This window comes from Sycon ciliatum, chromosome 1 (genome assembly GCF_964019385.1).
Source record: "Sycon ciliatum chromosome 1, ocSycCili1.1, whole genome shotgun sequence".
In the NCBI taxonomy this organism is placed as follows: Eukaryota; Metazoa; Porifera; class Calcarea; order Leucosolenida; family Sycettidae; genus Sycon; species Sycon ciliatum.
In genome coordinates, this window is record NC_088643.1 from 3,720,668 (window position 1) to 3,746,628 (window position 25,961).

A 25,961-nucleotide genomic window follows, 5' to 3' on the forward strand; every position below is an offset into this window, starting at 1 on the left:
GGAGCACGTCGCACCTTGCGCTCGGCAAACCTGAGGTGTTTGTCGCGCTGGAAACAAAGCGCCTCTGTAAGTTGGTATCCCTGGTGATGGTTTGGCCCGGAGAGCAGTATATAAGTGGTGCTTTTCAGGCACAATCTTCCTCAGCCTACTCAAGCTCAACTGATGAGGGGTGAATTCCCCGAAACACTGTGTATTGAGCAGGGAGTGGTGCTTTCTTTCAGGTTTGCCGAGCGGAAGGTGCGACGTGCTCCTCGTGTGCTCCGGATGGCAGTCGTGAGTCAGTCAAGTGTCAAGTTCGGCAAGAAGCGTGTGCTCCTCGTTGGAGCAACCAACTTCATGACTATTACCGCCGAAGTGGCAACTTCTAAGTTCGTAAAATTAATGCACTGGGCAAAAAATCAAAACCATTTGAAAAGTTTTTGGAGAGAAAATAATGACTTACCGATTCAGGACATCGGCTTTCTTTCCGCTTTTTTTTCAGGCCGTTGCTACTGCAGAAACCCTGCAGGACGCCTAATGTCCACTTGCTGGGGTCAGATGACAGTGACATTGTCAAGAGCTTAGTATAGAACTCGAGAGACCACTCGAACCTCTTCTTGACAGCACTAAAAAACACTGGCTGTCATGCATAAAAAACAGCAGCGCTGAGGCCACTCAAAAAAGTGTCCCCGCAGAGGGGTCACGTGCATACGCCATTTTGCGGCGGCCATTTTGCTTGCATACGGCCTATTGAATAGGTACGATGGAAACAAGCAGCTGAACAGAGCGAGTGTTAATTGTACGACTGCCCATGAGTTGAAATAATGTTAAAGGGGACATTCTGTCGCCCGGTACGTTGGCTTGTTCGAGGTGGTACCTGAACAGTTGACTGTGGCGAGGACTGAGTCACAGGGACTGCTTGTGGTGCAGCATCTGGTACGGGAGAGGATGTAGGCATGGCTTCTGAAGCTGGAGCAGGAGGACGGTATGGGTGGAGGTAGCGACGGTTGCGCCAATATACACGTCCACTCGGTAGTAGTCGCGGTGGTCACTGATAGCCACGACAACCCCGCGGGAAGACAAGACAGGGGTATTTGCCAGTACCCATGATGAGCGTCAAGCGTGGTGAAGAAACGGACTTTAGCGATAGCTGTCACGGCGTCACGCGGAGTACGAGCTGGGTGTGTAGGTCTGCAGACTTGGTCGTTGAGTTTACGCAAATTAACGGTCAGGCGTTTCTCAGGGGAAGACTTCTTGCCTGCGATGACGATTGGGTGGCACCAGTCTGACGGTTCAGTGACTGGCTCAATAATTCCATTGATCACTATGTAGTCCAGTTGAGATTTATCTGATCTCGGAAGGCGAATGGGATTGCGCGGCCACCATTTAATGCGGGTTGGTGTGGCATCAGATTGAAGCTTTATCTCCATGTGAGGACCAGCCATGGGCTTCAACTGGGAATCGTCGAATACCGTATTTTCCGGGGTATAAGCCGCACCCCCCTTTTTGAGGCAAAATATTGACTAAAAGTTGGTATTCGGAGTATAAGCCGCACCCACAAACCAAGATTTTTCACACTCAATGACAAATGGCCTTTCTACAAATTTATTATGGTTATGGAGCTAAATACCATGTTAGATCAGATTATGAAGTGTTAGTGCACCACAGGTTGCTGCAGAGATGTTGGTGTATTGCTGTGTTGACTACAGATCACTCCATGTCATCTGCACTATCTTCAGTCTCGCTGCCAATGATGTTGATCAGCAACACAGGCGCGAAGCTGAGTCGAATGACATGTCACATGACGTCAGCATGCATACTGATGTATGCTAAGCATTCATTCGCGCATGCATATTCGGTGTATAAGCCGCAGGGGCGATTTTGGTCCGATTTTTAGCGAAAAAAAGTGTGGCTTGTACCCCGGATGATACGGTACATCGGACAACTCTTGCATCAGTTGAGTCTTAACATCAGCAATGTCTGCACTACTGGGTTCGGACTTACATATTAGACAGATACAACTTGAGCAAAGAGAAAACGAGAGATGCATCAAAACTGCAAGCACCAACACAATCTTCAGCTCACATGCAAATAATTCTAAGCAAAGGCCTCACCTAAACTTGTAGTGGCGTCCGTGCTGCATGCGTTCATTGATCTGTCCCATCATGGTCCCTTCATGTATCAACTTTTCTGTTAAAAGATAATACTTCAAGTAGTATTTATAGCTGTGTTGCGATTTGCTACACAATGAGGCATTCTGCCATGTCCGGCCCCACAGACGGAAAGTTTCACATGTTAACCCGACTGCTGCATGGACGATAAGTGCTGCGAATAGTGATCATGCACCCTGGCCTGAGTAGCTCGCTTGGCTAATTGAAAGTCTGCCGACCTGGGCCACATTATGTTGCTAATACATGCACAACCCCAGTCACAGCGCACGAGTTGGTTGAGTTTGGCCGTCAGGAGGCCAGCGCAAGGTATCCGGGGCGCGGGTCTGATTCCAGCGAGGGGCAATGACGTGGTACCCCACAGCGCAAGGGTAGCGTGATACCCTAAGCCAACGTGCGTGCCGCCGACTTCCCTGGCTTCATCGCGGCACTGTTGATGCGAATTACCGGTATACTGCTGCGTTTCAGCTGAGGCAACTGGCACGCGGTGAGTTGTTCTTACAATTTCAAACGCCAAGTCCGTCGCTTCGTCAAATTGCCTCTGGAGTACTTCCAGCTCACTAATCATCTTATCCTTCTCTCTCGCATTGCTGAGCAGCTCTCCGCTTCGTATAAACCAGCTAGATCTGTGATCGTCCCTTCCGCCTTCCGCTCTCTCATATGATCTTTCGAGCTCGTTCATTTCTTTTTCGACATCGAAATAGCTCTCATTGTCCGTGCATCGCATCTGCACTCGCTGGGCTTTTACTATCAGCCCTCGTCTTGTCCTGCGTTTTCCTGGCTCGGAGCGCAGAAATTGCAAAACAGTTGGATGCACGCAGCAGCACAGCTAGCAAGAGAAAGAAGTGCTATTGACTGGCTTTTCATACGATGAGAAATTGCAAAACAGTTGGATGCACGCAGCAGCACAGCTAGCAAGAGAAAGAGCCGTGGATGGGTTTGTTTCTGTTTTTGATGGCTGTGGCCATCCGTTGGCCCAACGGTCTCGTGTGAGTACGGCGTTTGTTTGTGCTGCCAGCTCGCGTCCGGCGTTTGTTTGTGCTGCCAGCTCGCGTCCGGCGTTTGTTTGTGCTGCCAGCTCGGGCCCGGTGCGCGAGTGAAACCGAACCGTGACAAAGGCTTCCGCTCTTTAGTGCTATTGACTGGCTTTTCATACGATGCCTATTGATGTCTAGAGACATGCTGTCTAGCCTTCCCCTGGTACGCATTCACGGGGCTTTGTTGAAGTTCGTGCCGTGAACTGCCAAAGGGAATTGTTTGAATGGTGCTGGGGCAAGTGCGACATTACGGCGTCCCTGCAGCCGGCCTAATCGCGTTTGTTGCCACAACCGATTTTAATGGGCTCTGCACTCGTTGCAGCAGTCGCTATAGTTGCCTGTATGTACTGTCATTCTTTGTTTCCTCTGCTCACCAGCTATGGCAACATTTTAACTTTCGGCGCTGATCTGGCATCCTACTCAGGGCCTGTTTCTATCATGTTCACGTCGAACGCTATATGCAATGTATTCAAAATAGACTTCTTTGGCGAATGCCCTGTACAGGCGACGAACGATTCAGGTATGTACATGGTGTTTGACTTGGAACAGTTGTAGATAAAGTGGTCTCATGTGTTTGCTGCCATGTGAGTGCATCTCTGTAGAAAGTGGGCACTTCTTGCGGGCAGTGGCACCTACATTGCTTGCACTATGTGTAGGGGGCGAAAGTTGGCAATGAGATTTCGACTTGGAGTACTCTGGGGTGGAGCACAGTGCACACTGAGGCTACGTTCGTTTTAGCTACCTGATAGCGTTGAGTCATTCTACCCCATGGGGTAGAAGGTAGAGGTAAGTGCACGAACGCTGTCCTACCGGATTTAATTCTTCACGATATGTACGTAAACTGTTTCTCTTCTGTATACAGTTGTGTACAACTCCTTGATCTTGCTGGATATCCTGTACCCCTACCAACTTTTAACAACCTCCACCAGCTTCAAACCTGGTAGAGCCGGTAGAGAAAAGTAGAATCTACTCTTTTGAGTAGAAGAAAAGGAATGCACCTACCGAAAGAAGTACGGTGCTGGCCAAAGAAGTCCAACCTCATGAATAAAATAGCGTTGCCGGGCGCTACGCAGCCCTAGCACTACACACACTGGTCTGGGCACCTTAACACGGCGCTACTTTATTCATGAGGTTGGATTTCTCCGGCCTGCACCGTGTAGTTTCTACCCAAACCTGTAGATCGAAACCGAACACCCCTGAGTCTGTACGGTGTTAAACCCACCATACTACACACTGCACCTGAACAGAAAAGGATGAGAGGAGAGGAAGTGGCTGGTGTGACAAGGTCAACAGTACATGCAGTACAGGAGCCCTCGTGGCCAGACACGTGTGCATACATCTGTATGTGCAGTACAGTGGCGCTGTACCAGCATGCTATGCGTGAATACAGTACACTCATGCATTAAGTAAAGTAAATTATCGTGTCCGTTCCCGAAGGGAACTCACGACGGCCGCTAACACCCGGTAAACCCTAGCGGCAGATGCAGCGCCTAACGGTGGGGGTGAGTGGATAAGTCTCGCAACCACTGGCACAAGTGCACTCATGCATTGCAGAAGTAAAATTCGTATCCGGTGATATACCGAACTGAACTAGCATACATTTAGTAATGGAACATTTTTTTCATTCAATTGCTTCTCCTTGTTTCTGCAGCGTGTAAACATGGGTCAACATATATCGCTTCAGCCCAGCGGTGCATACCTGACTGCCCAGGACCAGTCTGCCCCACAGGTTTGTTTGTGAGCATTACCATCAAGAAATTCATGCCGAGAAACAATAGTGGTCTGAGTGTTGTGTGTGCACCGCTAGAATTGTAGGATTAACATACACGTTAGAAGCGTTGACGATGTGGTTTCCAATCAATTCAATGCTTCACTCTGAAGGAGCCTGTGTTCCCCTGTCCAACCTTCTTTATGCATGGAGATGATGCGGTCACTTTATGCCGACTTGTGACAAGTGTGTTTTCGTTGTGTGTTGCAAATTGCTTATGCCTTGGAGTGAAAGAAATCGTTGTGTTGTTCTGATCCGTGTTTCCAAGTGCAGATCTTGTCCACTGCAATATTTCAGTCGGGCCATGCCAGGGCTGGACCAACCAAATCCAAGGCAATACTGGTAATTCCTCTGTGCTTTATGCATCACTCACTGATATCTATTTTTTATAGAAAAGAAAAAGGACCAAGGAACTACAAGTTACGCTATAATGTCCACTAACACCACCAGTTACTAAACAATCAGCTCATGCGATAACATTGCACGACACTGACCGACTATACTGACATTCTACACCTAACTGGCTATCAGCTCTAGCACGTCTTGGATGCGCACTCCAACAGCCTTACAACTTGGAAGGTTCTAAGTTATATGATAACATAGGAGGGGAAGGCGAGCGCAACCAAGACAAGCACGAGCTGAAAGTCTCAGCTGTGTAGGATGTGTTTTAGTAACTGGTGGTGTTAGTGGATATCATAGCGTAACTTGTAGTTCCCTGGTCTTTTTTCTTTTCCATAAATTTGTCCTTGACAGGGCCGGAGGAAGGAGTTTTGGAGTGGTCCGGCCAACCTTTGAGGGGGGTCCGGGGACCTCCCCCGGGAGAAATATTTAAAATTTACGTGAAATAGAGGGAATTTGGGCACCTCTTAAGGCTCCAGAAAATGCAGAAAATTATAGTAAAAGAACACAAACACACTTTTTTATCCATATCATTCAAGCCATACAGTGCCGGTCATGGAGTCCTGAGCGACTTCGAAGCACATCACACGTCGGCAGTACAGTCGAGCCATGTACCTCTGGATTTTTTACACCGGTTTTGCACGAATCACATGGACCATCCAGCTGGGAAAGTGGTCGGCCATGGCCGGACCAGCCTGACCGGTTCCGCCGGCCCTGCTTGACTCTCCATCCAAGTCTATAAATGAGATTTGTGTTGTTCTGAACTCGATAATTTTCCACCTTGTCACGAGTGTTGTTATCCCACTATCTTCATGCTATATAAGTTTTAGTCTTTCCAACTTGAGCCATTCCCTGTACAATCCTTGATGAGAAGGGACCGAAAACGGTCGGTTACTTTACGACTAATGCCTTATTTGAATGGATGTGTGCGTTTGCGTGGATACTTGCGTAGTACTTACCTTCGCTTGAAAATTATTGTCCGCCTCCGGCCTCTATTAAAAAAAAGAAACAAACTAATGATATGGAAACCTTACACACACCATCTTCAATCCAAGTGGTCTCTTCGCTGCAAAATAATTCTTAATCAGATTTTCGGCCAGGAGCCATCATCAGGATGCCTGGTGATGGCTCCTGGCCGAAAATTTGATTGAGAATTATTTTTGCAGCAAAGAGACCACTTGGATTGAAGATGGTGTGTGTGTAAGGTTTTCCATTTAAAAGAAACTAATAATATGGAAAGAGAAAAGGACGTATAAGTTACTAGTTATGACTAACAGTCCACCAAGGTAACCAAGGTAACCAAGGTAACGAGATAATATACAGTCAGATAGTGCGACAACAATGCACAAAACTGACAACGGATATCGAGACATTCGATGACCTGACACCTAGCTCCGACACATCCATGAAGTGGAAACCAAAAACCTTCCAACTTGGAAGGCTCAGGTGCGGAAAGTTCCAATGAGGAGAACGGATGCGCCACGAAGATATGCACGAGCTATGTCCCTCGGCAACAAAGAATGTCGAACGTTATGGGATGATGATGACAAGACTAGTAAGACCATTGGATACACCGGTCTAACTACAACTCGAAAGGCAACAGACCACCCAACTTGGGAGGCTCAAAGGTATGTAAAAATACATGAAGAGGGGAGGCCAAGCGAGGACCTTTCTCTTTCCATATTACTATTGGCTCAACGTCCGAGTTTTTAAGCTAGTACTAAGCGAAAACAATACAGTCATGTAACAGGAGATAAGGGTGAACCCAGATGACACTCAGCATTCACTAGAGCTGAGGGGCACTCCAGCCGCTGATCTAAAGGTGCTCGCCTGGAACGATGGCCTCTTAAGCTCACAATTGCCTATCTTATGAGTGCAAACCCTGGGCGGAGTCAGAGGTGAGCCATCACCATAGAGAACGGTTCCTTCCGCTTCTCGGCAAGCATTGACACAATGCGCTTGAGGAAAGCTGAGGCAGCCTTGCCTTGACCACCGGAGGCACAAGACACCAGGAGGACGAACGATGCTTTCTCCACTTCTCTAACGCGCTCTTCGTAGTGTCGTCGTTTCTCCATCTCGTGCTTTGTAAATGTGCTTGTGATAGAGTGGTCCCATGGTAACAGGACTTGGCCAAGCATGCGCATGCTCCAAAGTTGTTGCGCAATGATGTAGTGCCTGTTGTTGTTTTGAGCCCGATTTTGATGGCGGCTGGTATGTAGTCTTTTCCTTTTTGTACTTCCCGTTTCATGTTTGTTCAGTCCTAATAATTATAATATTCCCGTCCTATCCGGTTGTGTTGCTGTGGAGTCCGGGAGGAGAGTTTTCAGTCACAAGTGGTGCCGAAAACCCGTTTGCTGAACCTAGTCTTATTCGTTTTTTCTGACAGTGTTTTTGGTCGACGGCCTGTATAGTGATGGCGTCGGGTCCTCGCGTGGACAATTTGCTGCGACCTTTTCGGGGGCGCGATGATAATCTGGATGAATTCTGGCAGAAGTTCCAGGTGGTGGCAGGCATCCAGAAGCTTGAGTCGTCAGCAGCCCGGATGGCCGTACTCCCATTGTATTTGTCGGGTGATGCATTCACTGTTTGGTGTGAGATGGCCAGTGGTGATCAGAAGGACGAGGCCAAGGTAAAGCAGCGGCTCGTGGAGTCATTTTCAGTCACCCCTGCCGATGCCTACCACCAGTTTGTCAAGCGGAGGAAGCGTGCGGACGAAACTGTCGACGCCTACTTGGCGGATCTTCGGCGGCTGCAACGGCTGAGTGGACACAAGGAGGCAGCGGACGGCAAGGACCCGATCCTCTTGGAGCAGTTCCTGGTGGGGCTTCCGCCTCACTTCGCCGTGCAGCTTCGTTTGGATGCAGCCTCTCAACCTGCTGGGGCTACGGTAAGCTCAGTTGCAGCCCAGGCCCGTGCCCTTTGTGCTGCGGGCAGCTTAGTCAAGGAACCCGTTGCTGCTCTGACAGCCAGCCCTGCTCGACGACCCAGTGGCAGTTCCACCCCTAGTCGCCTCTGCTATGAGTGTCATCAGACTGGGCATTTGCGGCGCGATTGCCCGAACCGGCAGAGACGTCCTCCTGTTTGCTTTCATTGTCAGCAGCCCGGCCATGTCAAGCGTCAGTGCCCTCAGCTGAAGTCTAGTGGTGGTGCCAGTTCTTCTCAGACGCCCACTAGTACCGCCTGTGCTGCGGGCTCGGGCTCGTCGACCACGGGCAATGCCTGCCTCAGTGTTGTGGCAAGCCCCTGTTCGTCGCTGCCCAGGATTCATGTCTATAGTGAGGGCCAGGCCAGGCTGCGTGCTGCCGTGGATTCCTGCTCTAGTAAGTCCTTGATCAGCTATCGCGTTGTCTCCGAGTTGGGTGTACCCGTTCAGCTCGTAGAGTCCAACCCGCGCATTACCGCCATCGATGGGCAGGAAGTTGTGGTGTCTGGGCAAGTCCGGTTGACTGTTCATCGTGACGATGACAAAGTGCACCTGCCTGAAGTTACTGCTGATTTCCTCGTTGTCGACACCTTGGATGTGGTTGACGCTGATATCCTTCTGGGACTGGACATTATCTCCTCCGTGGGTGGCGTGCACCTTGGTTATGCCCCCGATGGTGTCCTCGCAACCGTATGGTTTGGTCGCCCGCGTGATCCGTCAACTGCATCCGATACCACGTCCGAGTCTGACAACCCGGAGAGCTCCGCTAAGTTGCCACGCGATGTCTCTGTGTCACGAGATGGGCCGAATGTCACCCTGTCCATGGGTGATGCTGAGGTCGCCTTCGACGCCGAGCGTGGTTTTTGGGAAGTCCAATGGCGTTGGTCGGCAGGCGCACCACCGCAAGCCCCTATTGGCTCTGGTATTGGCGAATACTCCCGCCAGAAGTTGTCACCGGAGCAGGAGGCCAAGTTCCAGGCCGAGATTGACCTTTGGCTGGCGGAGGGATGGCTTGTACCGTATGATGCTGATCGACATGGTCCACCAGGCGCCGTACTGCCACTGTTGGCTGTGTGTCAGGAACATAAGCCTACCACACCCGTGCGTCCGTGTTTGGACTACCGTGCGCTGAACGTTCGGATCATCTCCAGCCCTGGTCGGGAGGCACCCGCGTGCCCTGAGAAGCTTCGCGAGTGGCGGCAACGGAAAAGGCGCGTCCAAGATTGTCGACATCCGTAAGGCCTTCCTGAATGTTCGCATCCACCCAACCCAGCAGCGGTTCCAGATGGTCGTTTGGCAAGGACGACAGTACGTGATGGAGCGCATGGGCTTTGACCTTGCCATTGCGCCGAAAGTCTTGGACACTATTGTGAAATGGGTGACCCGTGACTTCACCGACACCGATAATTACATTGATGACATCATCACGCCGACAGATCAGGCGGAGGCCCTTGCGGACGCGCTGACCGCCCATGGATTGCCTACGAAACCTGCTGTGGACGTTGATGCGACTCGCGTCCTTGGTCTGCAGACGCACGATGGCCAGTGGGAGCGACGCGAGCCACTGCAACCCCCTCCTACCCAGATGACTAAGCAGAATGTATTCCAGTGGTGTGGTCAACTGACTGGTCATTATCCGGTCTGTGGCTATCTGCGCCCTTTGGCTAGCTGGCTGAAGCGCTTGGCGTCTGCAACAACGGATGCCTGGGATGCAGCTGTCCCCCAGGAGTTGTGCGACCTTTGCCACGATGCGGCAAAGCGTGTGGAGGGCGACGACCCTGTTCATGGAGCCTGGACTGCGGACGATCCCCAAGACTGGCGTGTTTGGTGCGACGCCTCCAGCATTGCCTACGGTGTCGTGCTCGAAGCTGATGGTACTGTACTCGAAGACCAGTCGTGGCTCCGCGGTGCCACCGATAAACGCCACATCAACGTCGCCGAGCTAGATGCCGTGGTAAAGGGCCTCACTCTCGCGTCGTCTTGGCGTATCCCGAAGTTGTGCATCATGACCGACTCCCAGACGGTGCATGGGTGGCTGCGTTCTCTGTTCGACAACATCAAGCGGGTTCACGTCAGTGGGTTGCACGAAGTCCTCGTGCAACGCCGGCTGCAGGTTATTCTCGATATCGTCGACTCGTCCGGCATGAGTGTTGACGTGGTCTGGGTACCCACACAGCAAAACATTGCTGATCAGCTCACACGTGTCCCACCGCCGTTCCTCCGCTTTGCCCGCCAGACTGCGAAGATGTCTGGCCCGATTGGTGATGCCGATGTCGTTGGCGCCGCTGTCGCTGATGATGCCGCCTGGCGTGTCCTAACCCTGGGCGAGATTGCCGCGGCGCAGCAGCAGGACGAGGTGATTCCGGTTGTCGTCGAGGACCTTGTGGCCGGCCATGCTGTCCGTTCGCCGGCATTCCAGCGTGTTCAGCAGCAATTGACCGTCGTGGATGGCGTGCTGATGCGGAGCGTCAAGCTACCCCCTAACGAGGTCATGTCAGTACCAGTCGTGCCGAATGACATCGAAGAGTTCGTTCTTCGGGGTGCCCATCAACAGACTGGCCACGCCTCCTGGGAGGTCATGTGGCGGTTTCTCCGGGGTGTCTGTTACTTCCCCAACATGGCCGAGAAGTGTCAGGACTTCATCTGCCGCTGTCCCCCCTGTACGGCTGCAAACCCTCGTGGTGGCCCCGGTGTGCCACCGACACGACCTGTCTCCGCCAACGGCCCCTGGAGTGTTGTCTCCATCGATACCTTGGAGCTTGGTGTCAGCCGTTCTGGTTACCGCTACGTACTCGTCTGCATCGACCATTTTACCAAGTGGGTCGAAGTTGTCCCGACGAAGCGCCACTGTTCAGCGGAGGTCGCTGCTGCCATGGTCTCTATCTGCTCACGATGGGGCGCGCCTGAGGTTGTGCGTAGCGATAATGGCACTGAGTTCGTCAATGCCATTGTGTCAGCCCTGTTCAAGTCCTTTGGCGTCACGGTCCAGCGGGGCGCTGTTCGACATCCCCAGTCACAAGGTTCTGTGGAACGTTTCAACCGGACGCTGTTGACGATCATCCGCAAGACGCTCGAGGATGATGACGACTGGGAGACTGCCCTCGAGCTTCTGTTGTTCCACTACCGTTCTCGCCCGCACACCGCTACGAAGATTAGCCCGATGGAAGCCATGCACGGCTGGCAGCCTCACCGTCTTCTCATCGAACAAGATTCCACTGAACTGTCCGACAGCGCCTGGGTGGACAAGTTGCAGCGGAAGTCTGCCCGCCTGCGCGATCACCTCGAAGTTGAGCTAGCACGGCTTGACTTCCTCGATGCTCCCGTGCCCGAGTGTCCATACCCCGTTGACACTGCCGTCCTTCTTCGGCGTCCGGAGCGGCATTCGAAGATTCTCACCCCCTTCGAATCTGGATGGCACGTAATCCGCATCATCTCCCCGTCGACAGTCCGTATTGCCACAGCTGATGGTCGCTCCAAGCTGGTGAACGTGGATTTGCTGAAGAGAGATCCACAGGCTCCTGATGCGCATGGCCCTGCCGACGCGCCGGCGGCAGTGGAGGCTGACGACCGGGACCCCGTTGTCCAGCTCGTGTTGCAGACGCCCCCCGTACATGATGCCATGCCTGACACGCCCGTCCATGGCTATGGTTTGCGCGACCGTTCCAGTCTGCAGGTCCCTGGTCGGTTCCGTACGTAACTCACACCGTTGTGTTCATTTACTGCAGTTTCTTGCTGGTTATTCTGGCCTTTCCCGCATCCATATGACATGCCTTGTAGAGTCCTATTACCACTGTGTGTGTGTCTCTAGTTTTGGTGCAAAATCTGTTTTGTCCAATGCCGCTCGCTCGTTAGTCTCCGTTTCCTCTTCCATGTACTGCATGTGTCATTCTGGACTTTTTCGTGTGACGGTACATTGCACCATATGCTTTGTGGCTGCTTGTGCCGCATCTATTCTGGTTGCGTGGGTATTCTCTTTTCTATTCGGTTCCGGTATGGTTGCCCTTCACTTGCTGTTTGCCATCTTTTAGGTATATCCGTGTGTATGGTCCATCTGCGAGACCGTTGTCTTCTTTCCCGCATTTTGTGTCCCTTCTTTCCACTTTTGTCCCCTTGGAATGTTTCTTTGCCCGTTCACTTTGGTGATACAATTTCCCTGTTACCAGGCGGAGGAGTGTGATAGAGTGGTCCCATGGTAACAGGACTTGGCCAAGCATGCGCATGCTCCAAAGTTGTTGCGCAATGATGTAGTGCCTGTTGTTGTTTTGAGCCCGATTTTGATGGCGGCTGGTATGTAGTCTTTTCCTTTTTGTACTTCCCGTTTCATGTTTGTTCAGTCCTAATAATTATAATATTCCCGTCCTATCCGGTTGTGTTGCTGTGGAGTCCGGGAGGAGAGTTTTCAGTCACATGCTGCTGAGGGAGGGAGCGGTGTTCGAGCCGACAAAAGGGTTACACACCCGGACGTCAAAGAATGTCCTCTCGAAACGGTCGCCCCACACCCCACTGGCAGTAACATCCAGACCAGCGCCAACCTCAGTGACTGCAGTGCGATGCCTCATCCGCTCCCCGGAAAGTGGCTGGAGAGATGGCTCCACACTCACGTCGTGCGCGACGCATGAAAGCAGCGAGGCTCTGATATCTCGCAGCTCATTATTCCGGAGTGACGTATACCCTCCAATAGGGCACAGCAGGTCATGCGCGGTGCTGAATGCTTGACCACAGACGCCGGCGGACGGAAGCATTGGAGGGATTCAGCCATAGTGGACATTCATTTTCTGCATTTTTGTGGAGCTTCACGAGATGCCCGAATGCGCTCTATTTCACGTAACTTTTCAATATTTCTCCGAGGACATTCCGGCTCTGCATGACTAATTGGCTCACACAATGTGAGAGAGGGGTGATAGCCAACCACGGCAAGAAAAGGAGGAAGAAAAAAAAGATAAGGGTGTGTTTGGTTGGTGCGATCTAGAACAGGATCGAACAGCTGGTGCACATGGAGCAGTCTCATGCCAACCGAACGGTACACCAGAAACAGAGCACATTTTTATGAAAAGTGTGCCAAACTTGGTGCATTCTTCACAAAAAGAATCACAATATGTGCGGGTGCCCATGGTCACCTTGTCCGGTACACCGAGTGCATGCCAAGTCCAGCCCAAAAGCGTATGCACGTGATCATTTGGGACCAAAGTCGATGTTCCCGCCTGGTTTCACTGTGAAAAAGTGAAACTGCTCGGTCTGGCAGAACATGTTCTGGCCGACTCAGAACAGGTGCAGTCCCAGCCAAACATGCTGTTCTGGTGAATCCTGTTCTAGGTCGTACCAACCAAACACCCTCTAAGACTCGGATGGAGAGCCAAGGATTGAAATGAAAAAAGAGAAGGGCCAACGGTTAGCAAGTTATGGTGAAAAAGGAGGACAATATGTTACGAGTTATGGCTAACTCCGGGTTTGCAAGTTGTTCGTTGTTTGTGTCCAACACTAACGAAATATAAGCGAGACGCCGGTGAGTCGTAACGTGCATCAATTAGCACAACACTGCCTGGTATGATAGTGACATTCAACCACCTGATGCTTAGCAGCATCATGTCTGGAATGCGCAAACTAACAGCCTTCCAACTTGGAAGGTTCTAAGTTATGAAATAACGTAAGCAAGAGTACATAACCCCCAAGAGTGTGCAACTCCAGCTATGGGGTCTTCAACGGCAGAACTTCACGTCACGTGATGAACACGTACACACTATTCACACCCTGTGCATGATAGCAAGAGTACATAAACCAGAGTGTGCAACTGTGCGTATCAGATCTGAAACAACGCAACAGCAGCTTCAGTGTGATCACACCAGCCCGAAACAGCGCGCACCGATTCACACTGGAGGCGCTGTACATTCGCAGTTTGAGGCCAGAACTGTGTCGACAAAAGAAGCACATCAAGGTGCTACGGCTGTTCAAGCTGCAACCGGACTGACAACTTTATCACGTGTTTGTTCTGGTACTGCATCCCCCTCATGTGTTGTTTCCCGCATTTTTCCACTGCTCCATACATTCTTATGGTAGTGTAGTGTGAACTTGAGGCGCGTAAGAATATTCTTGCTGATTCTCTACCCCCAGTATAAATTCTGGCTTCGTTTTCGTTCTTGCTCATTCCCATGTAACCACTGATGAAAATGGGTGAAAAGCTTTTGGTATTATGAAACTGACAACCTTGTTGTGTGTGTATATATATATATATATATACTCAATCTGCGGACAGCAGATATATATAATTTCCCATATGAGTTCCTATCAGTTGCTGTGAACACCTTGAGTGGAGTGCGCTTGCTCGAGCGTTGAACCGGGTTCTTAATCCACCATACCCAGTTCGCAAGGCTGGGCGGGGTTGTGAGCAGGCTTTCATTTCATCTTTTCTTATTATTTCTGCTGTTCATCTCATTACAAAAATTCTGCGCATAAAATCTAGACTGACAACCTGCTAGTCCGCAGTCCAGGGTGCAAAATTATGACTTTTCGTTCGCCATGCAAGGGCACCAAGGTTTGACATGACCAAATGAAAGACCAAGAGCAGGGCTTTCTAGGCATGTGTCTCTTGATTAGCTGTGTTGGGGCTTTGTTGACCAAATCGCCGAAATTGTTTTTCCTCGCGTTGCCATGGCAACTGAATCATGAATTTGAATTTTGAGGCTATTGCAAGCATTATAGCGATGTTTGTTGACTGGATTCATGACACAAAGGTTGAGGAGAGCCAGCATACGAAAAATTACTGAATTTGGATGAGGTATAGGCATGTAGAGAGGAGAAATAGTACTGCACAGTATGCCACTATATGCGACACAATACGGTCATGTAATACTAGTAGGTACCTTGCATTGTGCACCTACAAACACACTAGCGCCTAAGCGATGAGTTGAGAGCAATAAAACTAACAATTCTATGTTCTACAATTACATATGCTGAGTAGATGTAACAAAAAACCTGATGAGACGAGTCCCAAACAACTAATTAGAAAGATGAACAGAGGGAATGAAACTAGTTCAACTCTTCAGCATTGCAAGTAGCTGCCATGCGTTAAGGTAAACAGTTGAGCCTGATAGCTTACTCATCCACTGAGTCCACTAACGGCGCATCTTCGTTTTCACATGCCGCGAGTTCCTCCATACAGTTTGTACAGGCCACTGGGGAATTGTGGCGACATCCGCATGCATCCGTGCACGGCAATGCATGACGTCGGCACGAGCAGCTTCCTCCACTGCAACCAGTCTTGCACCCACATCGCAGAAACTCTAGAATAGAGCGAGGTGCAGGTGGCAGGTTGGTCCAATCTATAGTCAGACATCCATCGCTCCTGAGTTGCCATCCTTAGGAAATAAGAGTAACATGAAAAGTAAAATTTCATTCATCTTACTTGACTGCCGGACTTGATTCCATGGAAAATCTAGAAACCTAAAAGTACCTAGCATGCATCATTAGCTTATCCAAACACAATCCAAATAGTGACTGAAAGCATGCGACTCTGAGCTCATGCAGGTCATCTTAATATGATGTAGAGTCTCACCTTGACCATCCTGGTGTGCTGACGGAATGTCCACGGGACTAGCAACAAGGCACCGCCTCCATACACTAGCTATTGTGAGAAAAGCCGGTCAATGGCACAAAAGAGTGAAGTCAACCATAACACAGTCAGTCTTCATTGCCTTCAGACAACCATGAGAGGCATACCGATGCACAATAAAAACGCACCACGTGGCGCTCCACGTGTGCGAGATTTCAAATTTGACATCTTTGAACTTTTGAGCAGGTATGACGCGTTCTCAAACTCACGCTGGGCGAAACTTGTGCATGGAACTGCCCCGAAGAAATTCGCCCCTATCGAGAGAACGCCCCAGACCCAGAAGCAGTTATCGACTTTTTTGGGCACCCCAAGGGGTCCTCTTTCAGGCCCCCACATCGAACCTTGGTGCCCGTCGAGGCGAACGGAATTTTTTTAGAGACACATTTTGAGCACTTGGACTGCGGACTATGCTTGTTAAATCATGCACCTGCTTTCAGGACTTACCTGTCTTTATAAATGTAACTTACTCTCTCTTTCTCTCTCTCTCTCTCTCTCTCTCTCTTTCTCTCTCTCTTTTGCTGTTATGGAATGTGCAGCTACTTTCCATTATCTTGGACCAATAATGAAGCCGCTGGTCAATCAGGTGCAAGGTGGCATTGAACCAGTAATTGTCTTCAGGTCTGAGCAGGCTCCAAATGGGTGTTTTCTAGGGTTTTTTGATGTTGTTGTTGTTGTTGCTGTTGTTGTTGCTGTTGTTGTTGCTGTTGCTGTTGTTGTCGCTGCTGTTGTTGTTGTTGTTGTTGTTGTCGTCGTCGTCGTCTTCCTGGGCGGCTTGATCTGTGCTCTCATTCTTATAGTCCTTATGCACATTACATCATCTCGCACAGATGTACGACGCATTCCCCCGGTAGCTGTGTGCATGCACGGTTGTACAGATGTACGCATTCCCCCGGTAGGTGTGTGCATGCACGGTTGGCTGTTCATTCCCCCGGTAGGTGTGTGCATGCACGGTTGCCTGTTCATTGTGTGCTATACATGAAGATGCGCATTTGACCAATTTAGCCCAATACTTAGTGGCAAGAGTACATAACCCCCCAGAGTGTGCAACTCCACTATGGGTGCTGTCCCGACAGAATTTCAAGTTGACGTCATTTTGATGATGCAATGCTCACTGTACACGGATTATCAGACGAATCCGGAACCTGTGGTTGACCGAAGCCGATCGATCCTGTACAAATTATTGCAAAGAAAAACGTGTGATGCGTTGACACCCGTACACATGTTGTAAATCACTGGTGCAAGGAGCATTGCGTCATAAATAATGACGTCAACTTGAAATTCTGTCGGGACAGCAGGGTATGTGGGAGTTGCACACTCTGGGGGGGGGGGGGGGTTATGTACTCTTGTTAGTGGCAGACAGTCGCTTTTCCAGCTACATCAGTTTGGATAGAGCTAATGACTAGCTAGATCTTTGTCGGGAAAAAGTTGTTGCATGAAATGCCTGAAGGGAACGTTTCGTAATCGAAAATACAGAAAACACAACAGGGTCCTGTACATTCAACATCGAACTGGGTCTACGGGATTCTACGGTTTTTCTTACGTGACGTCAATGTGCATATGGCTTCTTGTTGTCATGGGTTTTGACTTTGCCGACGGGTCTCTCGTTTTCGCTTGTACACCGGACACGGAGCGCTTAGAAAGTGATATTGTCGTGACAACTGTTTCAGGGAGAAGATGATGAATGCATGCAAACGCAGGACACATCGCAAAGCAATTGGCAACATGGGCGAGGAGGGAAATGAAAAAGCTCGAAACAGCACTTGCATATAAGTTGACAGTCTAGAACGAGTGGTTATAAACAACATAAATAAAGTTACGTTATGCGGGAGTCCGAACAGGCAGTGCGTAGACCAGGCAGAGCGGTGCAGAGACGATGGAAAAGGAGCATCGTCCAAACTGCATGTCGTGAGTGAAACAGCTTTTTGAAATGTGCTTCCGTGTGTGTATGTGTGTGTGTATGTGTGTGTGTGTTTGTGTTTATCTGGCAGAACTACAGGGACACCTGGCAGCAAGATAACTGTGGAAGTTACATCGGCGTTGACCAGACTAACACTTAGGAGGAAAACACTAACTGCAGAGTAGGTTTTTTCCTCCATATCTATGTGTAGTCTGTAACTGCCAATCGGCCGTTTCTGTGTGGACATTTACTAGTAGCTACGATTCATAGCAGCAGCAGTGTAGGGATGTTTAGCGAACCGTAGTGTCAGAGACGTACAGTGGTTTGGGCGAACCACGGTGGTGTTGTGGGAGAGCGTTGCCATCGGATGACTGAGCATATTGATATTGGGAAATGCAGCCTGGGACACTTGACACATCAATTCAATTATTAGATTGATGTCCTGGTTGATTTAAGATAGACTTAATGACATAATGGCCAGACCACCCATCTGACATGCTACAGATCCACAGGCACATGGTTGAAGTTGAAGAACAGTGGCGGTATTTTTCCATTAGTGTTTGTGCGTGCCTGATTAGGTGTGCTGGTGGTGTGTGGGGGGGGGGGGGGGATGGGGTTGTTTAGTGGGTAGGTGGGCTGGTGGTGTGGGGGGGGGGGGAGAATGGGGTTGTTTAGTGGGTAGGTGGGCTGGTGATGGGGGGGGGGGAGGATGGGGTTGTTTAGTGGGCTGGTGGGCTGGTGGGGGGGGGGGGGGGGATGGGGTTGTTTAGTGGGTAGGTGGGCTGGTGGGGGGGGGGGGGGGGGGAATGGGGTTGTTTAGTGGGAAGGTGGGCTGGTGGGGGGGGGGGGGGGGAATGGGGTTGTTTAGTGGGTAGGTGGGCTGGTGGTTAGGTGAGTGTGTGTGAGTGTGTGTGTGGGGGGGGGGGTACATGTATGTGTGCATGCATCTCAACTGTGTGTGTACCGTATTTTCCGGAGTATATTGCGCACTTAAGATGTGCTATTTTAGGCCCTAAATCGCAGGTGCGCACTATGCTCCGAATATGAAATGCATGTACTTCAATGAAGATTGAAGTGCACACCCCAATGAAGATTGGGGGTGCGCGTTATACAAAGGTGGGCACTATACTCCGAAAAATACGGTACATGTGTTTGTTTCTGTGTGTTTGTTTCCGTGTATTTGTTTTGGTTCAGTTCAACTGGTGTCTACACTGTGTCCTCTCTGGTGTCGCTTAACGACACTACACTCCAGACATCTGCATCCTATCTAAGCATCCAAGGTTCGGGTAAACTAACATACCTGACCACTCGCCTGCCACAGCTCTATGGTTAGTCGCTACTTAGTGCGTACATCTCCTGCTGCTGTGACTTTCTTTTACGACTTTGTTATGTCCCCTTGCGGACTAACATTCCATTACACTCATGCATTCTCACTGACACACACAAACAGTTACACTAGCTTTTGGAAGACATTCCTCTTGGTCAAGTAAAGTAACAACAACAACCATATGCGAGCATGCGCAATACAGTAACAAACGGTGTAGTAGATATATAATGACTAACTTGCATACACAACAACTGCCCCCTTTCAAGAATGTTCCAGGGAATATTCTACCACAATTAAATACCTCAAAATCGTTGAAGCAACACATAAAATAAGTTCATCAATCCACCGTACGTGAATTCTTAAACTTTGACACAGCACTACAATAACATAATCTGACGCAGGAATCCGTCAGTCAATATTAGCAATACCAAGGATCTTGCACACTATTGTACATGGTAATAATTACTAGTTCGCTAAACAGTCCAGCAATGACATATCAGGGAACGGCTCAAAGCTGTTCAATCAGTCTATCCGGACGAACACTACGCCGAGACGAACGTCTAACAGTGGTTTCACAGGGAGTATTCTCAACCTGTGGTAAACCAACTTCAGGAGCAGACTGCTCACAAGGAGGATCCGCCTCAACTTGTACAGTAGCAGACTGTGGCGAGACGCTAGCCGGAAAATCACTGGACAGTGACGACTCTCCTACGTCTGACAGCACTGGTGACGGCGACGTCTGATCGATTGTATCCAACAGTGGTTCTGGCAGCGATGCACTCAAGCTTGCCGGAACTGACCGTAGACGCAACTGATCTCGGTGACGCTTCCACAACACATCACCCACTTGTACTTCATAGTTGTAGTCACTGAGGACACGCACAATTCGTCCCGGGACCCAACGATTACCTTTGCCGAAATTGAGCGCAAACACAGAGTCACTCTCTGTGAACGCTGGCTTGACGCGATTGCCGTCCTCATAAGCCTTTGCTTGTTGACGTACCTGCGAGGGACGCAGAGCACTGAGCCGCGTGCGTGGCTGGCGTCCAAACATCATCTCCGCAGGTGTTCTGCCGGCATGGTCGGGTGTCGTGCGGTACGTTAGCAGAAACCTGTCGAGCCGAGCTTGCAGTGGTTCGCTCGTTGCACCCATTTCCTTCAACTTCTGCTTAAACACACCCACATAGCGCTCAGCAAGTCCATTCGTAGCCGGATGGCCTGGAGCCGTCAGGGTGTGCACAATGTCGTTGGCACGGAGGAAAGCCTTGAATTCCTCGCTCGTGAATCGGGTTCCATTATCTGAAACAAGATGCTCCGGCAGACCAAACACAGAGAACACGTGCCGCAGAGCCGCAATAGTGGTTGCAGACGTGGCATTAGACATTGCAATTACATCCAGATACTTTGTGTATGCATCCACCACAACCAGGAACATCTTGCCCATGAATGGTCCTGCAAAGTCGATATGCACCCGTTTCCAAGGACCGTTTGGCCATGACCAGGTTCCCGACTTGGCAGGTGGACATTTCGCACTTTCTTGGCATTGAGCACATGCCTTGACCAACATTTCAATCTCTTGATCCACATTTGGCCACCATAAGTACCGTCGTGCCATTTGCTTGGTTTTGACCATGCCAAAGTGCTCCGTGTGCAAATCACGTAGCAATACCATTCTTAGTGATTTGGGTATGACAACTCGTTGTCCCCACAATAGGATACCATCTTCCGCAGACAGCTCATCCCTCTTATTGTGGTAAGACCGAAACGATTGGGGTACTGAGCTAGGCCAACCATTCACTACATAGTAGAGCACCTTAGATAGCTCAGGGTCACGAGCTGTTTCCGATTTCACTACGTCTGCTTTGATTATCGTATCTTCCTCCACTAGCAAGACACGAACCGTAACCATTTCCTCTGCAGACGGACTGATATTCTCACATGGTTGCCTAGACAGGAAATCCGCGTAGACATTTTCCTTGCCTGGCAAATACTTGATCTCATAATCATAGCCAGCTAGCATTAGTGCCCATTTCTTGATGCGAGCTGATGCAAGTGTAGGAACTGGTTCGTTGTTTCCCAGTAACTTCAATAGTGGTTGATGGTCGGTTTGAAGCGTGAAGTGGCGCCCTAGCAAGTATTTCTGGAACTTCGTAACACCGAAAACCACAGCTACGGCTTCCCGTTCGATTTGTGCATAACGCGATTCAGCCGGTGTCAATTTCCTTGACACGTAAGCAACCGGCAAAACATCACCATTCTTTTGCCTTTGCAATAGTACGGCACCTAGACCCATTGGAGAAGCGTCCACCTGGAGTGTGACTGGCTTCTTGACCTCGTAGTGTGCTAATAGCGTATGCTCACACATTGCATCTTTCAAGGCCTGGAATGCATCTTCCTCTGCCTTGCTCCATTGCCATTTCATTTCTTTCCTGAGCAGGTTGTACAGTGGTGCAGCAATCTCTGCGAACCGAGGTACAAATTTCCGTTGAAAATTTGCCGCACCCAGAAAAGAGTACAATTCATTCACGTTGTTAGGCGGCTTTGCGACTTTCAAGGCATTCACTCGATCAGGCGAGGGTGCGATTCCCTGCGCGGTTACCTGATGACCGAGGTACGTTAGCTTATCCGCCATGTAGCTGAACTTCTTAGGATTGAGCTTGAATCCTTTCTCATTTAGGCAAGATAGCACTTGATCCACATTTTTCTCATGGATCTCCTCATCACGACCAGTACACAACACATCGTCGATGTAGCCCCCGCATCCTGGCAAATCGCTAAGGGTTTCTTCCATTACCCGTTGGAAAATAGATACGGCGCTGTGAAAACCAAAAGGGAGTCGTTTGTACTGATACAACCCCTGCATGGTATTGATCGTGGTGTACTTCCGACATTCAGGTGCTATCTCTAGCTGGTGGTAGGCTTGCGACAAATCCAGCTTCGTGAATTTAGACCCCGGGCCTAATTTGTGCAATAGCTCCTCAAGAGTGGGTAGCGGGTATTGCTCGCATTTAGAATGCAGATTGATAGTGCCACTGTAGTCACCACAGATTCTCAACCCACCTCCTGATTTCTCTACCGTGACAGTGGGGGAGGCCCATTCTGAATGCGTGACTTTCTCGATTATACCATCTGCTTCCAATTTATTCAGAGCCTCAACATAGCTCTCCCGAATTGACAGTGGTACCGGCCTTGCCTTTCGGTAAACAGGGCTCTCATCAGACACATGCAATTTCACCTGCACGCCTTTCACCTTTCCCACTTCTGAGGTGTCGAACAACCCTGGGTATTTCTCAATGAATTTAGCGCCAGACTTTTCGACCTGGTGCACTTCGAAAATTGATTTCCAGGGGAGTTTGAACAAAGCCATTGCATCTCTGCCCAGAATAGATGGACGGTTTCCATTTGTAACCCTCACCAATAGTGTGTGCAATTGTGTGCCCATTCGGAACTCCATTTCCGCTTCCCCGAGACAATTAATCACATCTCCAGAGTAGGACACAAGGTTGATACTGGATTCCATCAGGTTACTCAGCACACCATTGCATTGCAAGAAATCTGCGCTGCTGAGAATCGTGACAGCACTTCCCGTATCAATCTCCATTTGGATAGTGGTACCCATTACATCTAATGACACAGTGTACGGTAGTCGCCCCATTGCATTTACACTATACATGGTGACATCGGGTTTACTAGCACATGGAACGAACTCACCAATTTCTTCCGCGATGTGATGGACGGTTTGTCCAGACTTCTTCTTGCGGCAAGCTCTCTCGATGTGACCCACCGTACCACACGCGTGACACTTCACACTCTTGAAGCGGCACTCTTCCGGTTTGTGACCAGCCTTGTCACACCGAAAACATTTCTTGTCGTGCGACTTGAAAGTTGGAGTTGGCTTGCTCGTCGACTGGCGCGAACGAACGGCGTGGACGGACTGCGCCGTCAATTGTTCCGACTCTCTCGATGCAGTTTCATAGGCTGATGCCATCGTCACAATGTCCGCCAAACTTGAGGTCTCCTTTGCTTTCGACAATATCTCCTTCGTAACACTCATCGACTTCAACCCACTGACAAACTGGTCTCGGAGTGCCCTGTCCAAATACGCCTGAAACTTACAGTCCATGGCTGCTTGCTTTAGTCTAGCTGCATACTGTGTTGCTGACTCTCCATCCTTTTGACAAATCCTCTGGAATCTATGAGTCGCCGCCAACACACTGACATTAGGCTTGAAGTGCTCTGAAAGCAATTCTCCGAGTTCCTCAAACGTTTTCTGCGCTGGTTTGTCCGGCAGGCAAAGACTCTTCAGAATCGAGTAGTTCTCAGCAGAGAGTTGACTGATCAGGACAGCTGCCTTTTGCGTGTCTGCCGCTCTCTCCTGGTCCGCGGTTGCCCCAGCTGCGACTTGTCCAATACTGTTGGCGATAAAATAAAACGTGAGTCTCTCTACATACTCACGAAAATCACCTTTTTCAAATATTTCAAGCTTCGATCGCGACATCTTCGTCTTTTATCTTCGTCGCCAAATTGTTATGTCCCCTTGCGGACTAACATTCCATTACACTCATGCATTCTCACTGACACACACAAACAGTTACACTAGCTTTTGGAAGACATTCCTCTTGGTCAAGTAAAGTAACAACAACAACCATATGCGAGCATGCGCAATACAGTAACAAACGGTGTAGTAGATATATAATGACTAACTTGCATACACAACAGACTTGTCACCTTAAAACTACCCACTCTTGTACGGATGCCTGTATCCCAGGCAATGATGACAGCAAACATGCCGTCATGCTGGGCTTCTGTTACCATGGTTACCAGGACTTGTGATCAGTGCACCATGTGCCAGTCACAACTTTCACAAGGTAGTCATCGGCTTTTTAAGTTGACACTTCATCTTAAAATTCGTGAATTTTCAGAGGGGCTCAGCTTCACCTACAATGCAGGAAGTCCTACTGAAAAATTCCTGTCACAACAGGAGAAACTACTTCAAATTACAAGTAGTATGGTACGACGCCTGCAGCTGTTGAAAACAGCATGCAATCATTGGCGATTTACAACCCAGGCCATAGTAGCTGGTTGTATACTGAACCAGACAAAGACAGTACAGATACAGAATGGAGAGCACATGCTGCAGTGTGTGTGTGTGTCCTCTGCATTACCTGTAGTAACCTACCTAGGCCACTGTCATTCCATGTCTCTGCTCTCTGCTCTCTCTCTCCCTGCTCTCTGTCTCTCTGTCTCTCTGTCTCTCTGTCTCTGCTCTGCTCTCTCTCTCTCTCTCTCTCTCTCTCTCTCTCTCTCTCTCTCTCTCTCTCTCTCTCTCTCTCTCTCTCTCTCTCTCTCTCTCTCTCTCTCTCTCTCTCTCTCTCTCTCTCTCTCTCTCTCTCTCTCTCTCTCTCTCTCTCTCTCTCTTCTCCTACCTCGATGCGCAAACTCTGCCATTCTTTTTATTGGCAGTCGCAAACGCTTTGGCTTACGCCTCCACTACCTTCCTACGGTGTGGAAAAAGTGCCAGTCCATCAAATGGCACATTCTTCGATCGAGTGGGGACGCGCGCATGAGGGCGCTGTACACTCTGCGTCGGAGTAAGGATGCGAAGCTGACAAAGCGATATGCGGCGACAATAGAGCTGGAGTGTGCAGAGGCATCAGTAGGTTCAGGGACTCTCCGTCCACCGTCATCTTCAAGTCATCGTGCAGGGTTGGGTGCTCGTGCTCCGAAGCAGCATTCCAAACCCCCGAGGAAGGATCTCCTTCAAACATTTGAGGAGATCAACGCGCAGGAGCAGATTTTGAGGCTGAAGACTCTTCAGGTGCAAGGCAAGTGGTTGGAGTGGACATCGGTGATGTGGCAGGACCTCTCGTGGAAATCCCTTTTGTACGGTGGTACTGGTAAGGATTTGAAATTTCTTCTCGCATCAACCCTCGACGTGCTACCTTCTCCGACGAACCTACGCCGTTGGGGAAACGCCGTAGTGGATCCGTACTGTAAATTGTGCCGTGCCTGGGCCTGTACTACGCGCCACGTGCTTGGCGCTTGTCGCGTAGCGCTGGACCAGGGACGTTACACCTGGAGGCACGACAACGTTCTCGGGGTCATCGTCAGGAACATGCGTGAGGAGATTCGAATCCGCACTGCTGCAAACACCGTACAAACCGAAAATTCAAATGAGCTTGACTTCATCTCGTTTTGCAAGGCGGGAGAGAAGCCAGTTCGCGTTCAGCCCAGACGAAAGTTGGTTACGACTGATCTCCTGTCAGCGGCCTCAGACTGGAAACTTCTTGTCGACTCAGTTAGTGCAAAGATTTCTTTCCCTAGCTGTGTTGCACTTACCACCCTAAGACCAGATATAGTTCTGTACTCTACGAGTCGTAGGATTGTATTCTGGATGGAGTTGACAGTTTGTGCTGAGGACAGATTCAGTGTCAGTAACTCGCGGAAGGACAGGCGGTATGCGGATCTGGCCGATCAATGCCGAGCAAACGGGTGGCAGGTCGTTTCTTTTTCGGTTGAGGTAGGTGTGCGTGGTTTCATCCCGGACTCTCTTCGGAGGGCTCTGAAAGCGCTTGGATTTTCTAATCGAAGAATAAAATTTATTTGTAATTTGTGCAGTAAGACGTCTCTGCGAAGCAGCTACATCATCTGGTTGCGGCGTCAACAAAAACACTGGTCGGAAGATCCACTTTTCTGAGGTACTGTATGTGGGGCTCCGTTTATTGAGGTGCGTTGAAATTTATTCTCTTTATCTTATTATTTCTTTTCTATAATTTCCCCATATGAGTTCCTATCAGTTGCTGTGAACACCTTGAGTGGAGAGCGCTTGCTCGAGCGTTGAACCGGGTTCTTAATCC

General features: G+C 49.8%; 3 protein-coding genes across 3 annotated transcripts in view; 2 read left to right on the forward strand and 1 right to left on the reverse strand.

Annotated features, from left to right (window-relative positions):
* The window catches only part of LOC135808597 (uncharacterized), a 49,282-nt gene extending 30,172 nt beyond the window's left edge, over positions 1-19,110 (forward strand). Inside the window, exons 7-12 of the mRNA XM_065322164.1 lie at positions 3,562-3,704; positions 4,836-4,913; positions 5,226-5,294; positions 16,417-16,498; positions 17,869-17,958; positions 18,972-19,110. Of these exons, the coding sequence (XP_065178236.1) occupies positions 3,562-3,704; positions 4,836-4,913; positions 5,226-5,294; positions 16,417-16,498; positions 17,869-17,958; positions 18,972-19,110 (601 nt within the window). The remainder of the gene's footprint in view (positions 1-3,561; positions 3,705-4,835; positions 4,914-5,225; positions 5,295-16,416; positions 16,499-17,868; positions 17,959-18,971) is intronic.
* Positions 19,111-19,612: 502 nt separating this feature from the next.
* Positions 19,613-23,227, reverse strand: LOC135809535 (uncharacterized protein K02A2.6-like). The gene has a single exon (XM_065323267.1). The coding sequence runs from the start codon at positions 23,225-23,227 to the stop codon at positions 19,613-19,615; it is 3,615 nt and encodes a 1,204-aa protein (XP_065179339.1).
* A 1,149-nt stretch (positions 23,228-24,376) lies between these two features.
* Positions 24,377-25,952, forward strand: LOC135806796 (uncharacterized). Its single transcript, XM_065321005.1, has 2 exons — positions 24,377-25,624; positions 25,723-25,952. The coding sequence occupies exons 1-2, from the start codon at positions 24,668-24,670 to the stop codon at positions 25,723-25,725; spliced, it is 960 nt and encodes a 319-aa protein (XP_065177077.1). The 5' UTR covers positions 24,377-24,667; the 3' UTR covers positions 25,726-25,952.
* Positions 25,953-25,961: the final 9 nt, after the last annotated feature.

Excerpts from the sequence above, each read along its gene's own strand:
- LOC135809535 (XM_065323267.1), bottom strand. The coding sequence starts at position 23,227 with ATGGACTGTAAGTTTCAGGCGTATTTGGACAGGGCACTCCGAGACCAG.
- LOC135806796 (XM_065321005.1), top strand. The coding sequence starts at position 24,668 with ATGAGGGCGCTGTACACTCTGCGTCGGAGTAAGGATGCGAAGCTGACA.